At 41.9% G+C, this 7,374-nt stretch overlaps 1 protein-coding gene across 1 annotated transcript; it reads right to left on the bottom strand.

Annotated features, from left to right (window-relative positions):
- Window positions 1–452: 452 nt before the first annotated feature.
- On the bottom strand, window positions 453–2,231 carry LOC143733378 (uncharacterized). Its single transcript, XM_077225085.1, has 3 exons — window positions 1,810–2,231; window positions 1,406–1,688; window positions 453–1,310 (listed from the first exon to the last, which is right to left on the bottom strand). The coding sequence occupies exons 1-3, from the start codon at window positions 2,214–2,216 to the stop codon at window positions 660–662; spliced, it is 1,341 nt and encodes a 446-aa protein (XP_077081200.1). The 5' UTR covers window positions 2,217–2,231; the 3' UTR covers window positions 453–659.
- Between the last annotated feature and the right edge of the window lie 5,143 nt (window positions 2,232–7,374).

The following is a 7,374-nucleotide window of genomic DNA, read 5'->3' as shown; positions in this document are numbered from 1 at the left end:
AAAATAAATAAAAAATATCTGACCTTTTAATTTAGTACTACAGTTTTTTACAATCACTTTGCTACTATTTTCAGAACCTTGATGTCATTTTTCAAAACTCTAGACACAAAACTCAAAACGGTTATCACTTGTAACACAGGTTGTCTAATGTTCAAAACATTGCATTGTGCATTCACATCTTTAAAGAAATCTTGCACTTGCACAATCATTGGTTCAAAAAACAAATTTACTGTGAAATACCATTGAAACACAACTATAGATTACCCACACACAAGCAACCGATAGTTTCACTCTGTCATTGTTCGTACAATCATTAACTATTGTAGAACAAAATAGGTGATACAGGTTTCATTATGGTACTACATGTACAGTAAATACCTCTGTTACTGTAAAGTACTGCAGTAGTAGAGAGAATACAAACAAAGTGGAATCATTGAACAAAGTTTGTAATATATTGATGCAAAACACTACAGTACAATCACAACATTGGTTTATTTTAATCAAAGCAAAAATACAGTAATTAGCTATGAAATAGAAAAGAAAAGACAGTACTGTAAACCATCAAATGCAATGAAATAGAAAAGAAAAGACAGTACTGTAAACCATCAAATGCAGTGTTCCTCAACTTGCTTGCACTGTAAGAAATAAAACAGCAGTGATTACTGTACTTCTACATTGTCATCAACTCTGTGTTGTGGATTTGGCCACAGGTTCTCATCTACATCACAATGGATGTTTTCATTAGCCAAACATCTTGGAAAAAACCTTCGGGCATGGCGAATCCAGGCCTGACACTGGTCTGCTGTGATGTCATTGCAGGCGTCATCCATGGCCTGGAGAAGAGTGACTTGTTCATGAGGGTGCCTATCATGAACCTTCCATCTCCATGCGGAGAAAAATTCCTCAATCGGGTTAAGGAAGGGGGAGTATGGGGGTAAATACAGGGTGGTAAATTGTGCATGGGCCTGAAACCATGCTTGCACCACATGAGCATGATGGAACCTGACATTGTCCCAGACAATGACATAGGTCACACCTTCAGCTCTACAAACCTGTTCGAGCTCATCAAGAAAGGTGACAAGGAGAGCTGCATTATATGGTCCAATATGAGGTCTGCGTCCCACCACACCATCTTCTGATATAGCCGCACACATGGTAATGTTGGCCCCACGTTGTCCAGGTACTTGGATGGTTGCCCGCTGGCCAATGAAATTCCGACCTCTCCTCCTTGTCTTGGCCAGATTAAAACCTGCCTCATCCAAATATATGAATTTGTGATGGTCGTCATCAGCATCCAGCTCCATCACCCTCTAAAAATACATTTTGGAAAGAGATTTAGAGATTACCGTACAATGTAGAATTTTTGGGAATGTTTTTACAACAGCCGTCTTGAAACTGAACTTACCTGAACATACTCAGTCCTCATTTGTTTCACTCTGTCTGCATTTCTTTTGAAAGGCACATGGTATAGTTGTTTTATAGATACCTGGTGCCTTTTCAGTATGCGTGCAATAGTCGGCAAACTTATGGATCCCACATTGTTGAACATGTCTTCATTGTCCAAGATATGCTGGCGAATTTCTGTAAGGCGAATATCATTTCTGGCCCGAACCAAATCGACCACAGCCTGCTCTTGCTGGTCAGTTAGAATTTTGCCTCTGCCTCCACTATTTGGCCTAGTCACAATTCTACAGGGAACATTAGAGTAAGAAGACACTTGGTCACATCACCTATTCTGTGATACACATTGGTATGCAGTCATTTGACAATTGAGAGTAGCATAATGTTTAGTGCATGCTGATAACTTACCGGTTCTCATTGCGGAAAGTTCTGATTATTGAGGCCACGGTTGACCTTCTCAGGTTTGGTTGTATCATTGTAGCCGCCTCAGTCATTGTCATGCCATGATTTATGACATGGTCTACAACTATTGCCCGAATTTCATTGGACACTCTATGCTGTTGCTGCCGCTGTCTTGGTCCGTGGCCTTGTCCTCTACCACGTTTCCCCACACCTCTCAAACGAGGCCCACGACCACCTCTCAGAAGGGGTGCCTGTCCTCTACCACGTTCCCCCACACCTCTCAAACGAGGCCCACGACCACCTCTCAGAAGGGCTGCCTGTCCCCTACCATTCCTTTGACCAACACGTCTTCCTCGTCTTCCTCCCACCACTACTTGACCTCCATTGTGACCTGGATCACCTGCTGGCTCCATGTTACGTATCACTATGCTCTTGCAATTGGATCCCAATCAACTCTTTATATACTCATTCCACAATGTGCCCTCAATCATCAGTAACGAGTTGGCAGAATTGGACAAGCAATTCCAAGGGCCTGCATCTCTACAGTGCAGTACTGTCAATACTTTAAATAGTCTGAAAAGGTGGTACAGTATTTGGGACCATAGACACAGTGTCTGATGAAGCATTACAGTATGATATAAAATATTAGGCTACATCCATGGATATTGTAGTCTAATTGGTTCATGCTCCACGCTAATTGGTGACAATGAATCTCGTTATCTTGAAACTTTCATGATTTACTGTAAACATGGAAGATTGTTTGTCTGTTTCCATACAACTATGCATTAAGAGTAACGCAACAGTTACTTATCATTTTGAGCAGTTGTATCAATTGATAGTTAGATCAGTGTAAGGAAATGAATAGACATTCATTTGAAATGTAATGTGTGAATTGCCTTTTGAAATAGTAGTACTTTGATGTTAAGTTGTGTCATATTGAACAAGTGATTTTTGTTGAATGAACAAATGATCTAAGTTTTATGTGTATTGTATCCAAACAATTGAGAAAATGGTTAGAGTTTTGAAAAATGTGCATTTTGATAATTGGTTGTGAGTTTTGTGTCTAGAGTTGTGAAAAATGACATCAAGGTTCTGAAAATAGTAACAAAGTGATTGTAAAAAACTGTAAGTTGAAGCAGCTTTTTTTGCTGCTAATATAGCCTCAGGTCATTTTAAGGTCTCTACAGAGATTTTCATTTGAGGTCAAGTCTTCCCTAAGCTACTTTTGCATTGTCTTTTCTACAGTGCATAGCTTTATTAGTTTCAAAATTAAACAAACTTCCTCAGTGATATTGCAGGTGTGTGTGTGTGTGTGTGTGTGTGTGTGTGTGTGTGTGTGTGTGTGTGTGTGTGTGTGTGTGTGTGTGTGTGTGTGTTAGTGTGTGTGTGTGTGTGCGCGTGTGCGTGTGTGTGTGTGTGTGTGTGTGTGTGTGTGTGTGTGTGTGCGCACTACAGCATACAGTAGTACAAACACCGCAGTATTTCCTCCATTTGTCGTGAATGTCACACTAAGCCTCACATGCACACACACACACAAACACTGAATCAAAAATGAAAGAACATGAATGAATCATACGTGCGTAAGAAAAGTTTGTGGTAAGGCAGGAAATCTCTTGTGTCTGACTGAGCGGGGATTTCACAAGTGCACTGACACAAACAAACAGAAATGGAGTGTTGTTGCATGTGTAAAAATGTAAGCTTTAGAAGCATTCCAGTTGCCTTTACTTTTATTTTTTTTTGCAGTAAACTACACATACAACCTGATTTAAAAAAAAAGAGTTGATAATGAAATAGGGCTTCATGAAAGTTGTGTACATTTATGAATTTGACTTGGTGACAATAACAACTATTTGAATGCTTAGTAATTATACTTAGCAATTCAATGTATCTCAATATAACTGTATTGGTTATGTGGCAAAAAATATATCATTCTAACCCATTTTCTTATTACCTTTATGTTACCATAGTAAGATTTTTCTATTTTTAATATGTTCATTTATGTAATAATAAGCCAACATATTTGTCGAATTCTTTTATAGTGCATCATGAGCTTTTTCCGCAGTCTAAAACCACATGTGTGGGTGAATTTACTTATGTTTCATTTTTGAAATGTGCAGCACATGGGGCCGTCCCCTCATCTTTTATATTCACTGACCTTTTTATTGCTTTCATAACAGCACATGTTAGTAATACATTTTGGGTTAAGTTATGTCACTAATACTGACAACACGGGAAACAGCTTTACTGCAAATACTTAAGATTCTACATCCTGATTCCAGTCCAGGCAAAGATAATTAAAGGTGGTGCATTTTTTCACGTATGATCAGTGTTTTAACTGTCTGTTACTTTAACACAGCAAAGTTGTCTATCTGCTTATATACCTATGTTGACTGCAGTAGTCCATCAAATGGTGTGTGTGGATTCAGTCAGCAGGTGCAAGTATCATTGTGAGGTATGTTTTCAGCTTCTTATGACAGAGAAATGATGACTCTCTTCACACACATAAACTCATGTTAAATGTCAGATATTAGCTGTTTCTGGAAGCCTGGGGGCTAAAATATTTGCAGCGTGTGCAAATGTGTGGGCAAATGCGTCTGAGTGTGTGTGTGTGAGTCAGAAGCGAAGCTCAGAGCGGCTCTCACATGTGTGTGGGCAGCTTCCAGATGGCTCCTCCAGCAAGCACACAAATGTCACTGTGATAACAAGCTGAAAGAGAGCGAGAAAAACAAGTTGTTGGAAGCATACAGAGATCCCAACACATTCACAACACTGAATATGAAATATTAGCACACAAATATATAGGCACAGATATAGGTGACACATATAAATTATACACATCCTGAAGTTCATACACAACTGATCACTTTAATATTTCAAATGCTTCTCCAAGCAAGCAATGACATTAAATAAAGAGGAATTGGAGTTTTTTTAATTAAGTCGTCTGCTCCTCAGATGTTTCTCCTGACAAAAAAAACAACAGTGTTTCCATCAGAGTTTGAGAGGATATTTCAACAATATCTGTGTGCACATGCTTGCCAAGATAACAAAGTCTGCAAGAATGAGTAAGAAAATCTCAATAAGCTCAAACATTACAGATACTGTAAAGAGAACTAAACAAACACAGATGCATGCAAATATTTAAAGAATTAGATTTGATATGAGTATATGTGCAAAATCTGTTTGTATGTCTTCCTTTGGTCAAATGTAATTAAAGGATAATTAGGTATCCATATGTTCAGTGTTATATTCAGTGATGCTGAGTTTGAGAAAGGCAAACAGTGTTGAATGTGAAATGCACCTGTGTTAGTGCTGACACAGTCTCATGGCTCCTAGTGTTACACAGTGTGTTCAGCATGATCTGTGTGATAGCAGAAAAAAACACTTCATCCTGGGGGGTTGGGATGGAGAAAGAGATGGTGTGATTCAGCAATAGTTTACTAGAATCGATCAGAAACATGGATTTGAGACATACATTAAGATGTCTATTACACTGAGATGCTAGTGCTTGAAGTGGAAAAAATAAAGTGCTGGTAGGGAGGGGTGGGTTGTATGTTTTAAAAACATTTAATATATTGTCATATTCATTCACATTAATTTAGAATATAGACAAACCTTATATTAGTGTAATTGTCTAAATTGACAATATGTTTAAACTGCCCTATTAAAACATTCCTTTTTGGGGGGGTTTCTATTAAAAAATAAATAAATAAAACAGTACATGAATTTATCAATTTGCAACTTCTATAATTCAAAGTGACATCAAAAACCACAAAACCCTTTACTCTAAAGCTCTTAATGTCACAATCAGCTGCTGGGTCATTATTTAGTACAACGAAATAACTACATGATGTTTCTCTGATAAGCAGTTTAAATACAAATATTTTAATGCTTTGCTGTCACAATTTTTCACAAATCTTTTGTCAGTTCAGCTTAGGGTCACAAACGTTCAGAAAACATAATTGTCACGATTCATGAGTTCGCTGTTTTCTTCATGTCTCGTGTCATTGTTGTTGTGTGTGTGTGAGTGGGCGTGGCCGCTCGTGCCACTGATCAGCGTGCCAGCTGATCTCGTTCCCTGCACCAGCTGCTGCCAATTCACTCACCTATAAAGACTCAACACACTCTCCTCTCTTTGTCAGATCGTTGGTTTGGTGTTCTCTGTGTCGTGCTTCGTGTTCCTGTCGCAGTCTGTTCCAGTTGAGTTCCTGTTCGGTGTCTTCGTGTCCTGTCTCGTCTGGATGTCCATCTGCACTGGATTCACCATCACCCGCACCGGTATCACCACCACCTGCACGCTGACCACTGAGTCCCTGCGCCACCATCTGCAGTGTTCCTCGTGATTGTCTTTGTGTCTTCTGACCATTAATAAAAGAGTCAACTTGCATTTGCTTCCGTCCAGTTCTTGTGACAGAACGATCTGACCCACAATGGAAGCAGCAGGGGAAACAGCCTCTTCCTTGGAAGACTTCATCAAGACCTGCATGGCGCGGATGGATTCCCAGGAGAGGAATACTAATGAATCGGGTCGAGCTATTCAAGCTCTTGTGGCGCAGGTGTCCGAGCTCACCCAGCGATTCCAACTGATGCAAGCTCCCACTGCGCCACCCACACCAGCCGTTCCTCTCGTACCACCAGAGAGCGCCTCCCAGTCAGAGCCCCGCTTACCTGTTCCTGAGTCCTACAACGGTGAGCCGAACTTTTGCAGAGCATTCCTAACTCGCTGTTCGATGCACTTCTCTTTGCAGCCCAGGACCTTTGCCAGTGAACGCAGTAAGGTCGCGTTCGTGCTCACTCTTCTGACTGGGAAGGCAGCGCTATGGGGAACGGCGGTGTGGGAGAACCAAGACTCGTGCTGTAACTCGTTCCAGACACTCGCCGCCGAGATGAGAAGAGTTTTTGACCGTGCGGTCGCGGGAAGAGAGGCGGCCCGGATTCTAGCAGACCTCAAGCAAGGTGAAGGATCTGTATCTGATTACTCTATCGAGTTCCGGACCTTGGCGGCAGAGTGTCAGTGGAACGAGGAGGCGCAGTGGGATATGTTCCTGCATGGGCTGGCTGACCGCGTCCAGAGAGAGATTTATGCCCTGGACTTACCTACTACCCTCAATGGGCTGATCGAGTTGGCACTCCGTGTGGACTCCCGACTCTCCAGAGTCGAATCTCGGAGGTTACCCGCACGGGTATCTGGAGCGGCGGAGACTTCGCGAGCCAGCGGCGGGGACGCGGTCAGCCCCGTCTACGATCACGAGCCCATGCAGGTCGGGCGAGCTCGGCTTTCCCGGGAGGAGAAGGAGAGGCGGAGGTCCCAGGGCCTTTGCCTTTACTGTGGTGCAGCAGGACATTTTGCTTTCAACTGCCCGGTAAAAGGCCAAGCCCGGCAGTAAACCTGAGGCTACTGTCGGGTGGGATCTCCGCCGAGAAGACCTCATCAACATCAACGCTCCTCCCGGTAAGACTCAGGTGGTCCGTTCACTCTCACGACTGTCTAGCACTACTGGACTCTGGGGCTGAAGGTAACTTCATGGACCACACTTTTGCACTCAGGATTCAGGTTCCCCTTCTACCCCTCAG

The sequence above is a fragment of the Siphateles boraxobius genome, unplaced genomic scaffold (genome assembly GCF_051911475.1).
Source record: "Siphateles boraxobius isolate OS27281-9 unplaced genomic scaffold, OSU_SipBor_1 99, whole genome shotgun sequence".
NCBI lineage: Eukaryota > Metazoa > Chordata > Actinopteri > Cypriniformes > Leuciscidae > Siphateles > Siphateles boraxobius.
Note: the sequence above shows the minus strand (reverse complement) of the source record. Positions and strands in the feature narration are given on the sequence as shown.

Coding starts and splice junctions, on each gene's coding strand:
- LOC143733378 (XM_077225085.1), bottom strand. CDS start 2,216: ATGGAGCCAGCAGGTGATCCAGGTCACAATGGAGGTCAAGTAGTGGTG. Junction 1,689..1,809: donor ACTTTCCGCAATGAGAACCG/GTAAGTTATCAG, acceptor TGTTCCCTGTAG/AATTGTGACTAGGCCAAATA. Junction 1,311..1,405: donor TGAGGACTGAGTATGTTCAG/GTAAGTTCAGTT, acceptor ATGTATTTTTAG/AGGGTGATGGAGCTGGATGC.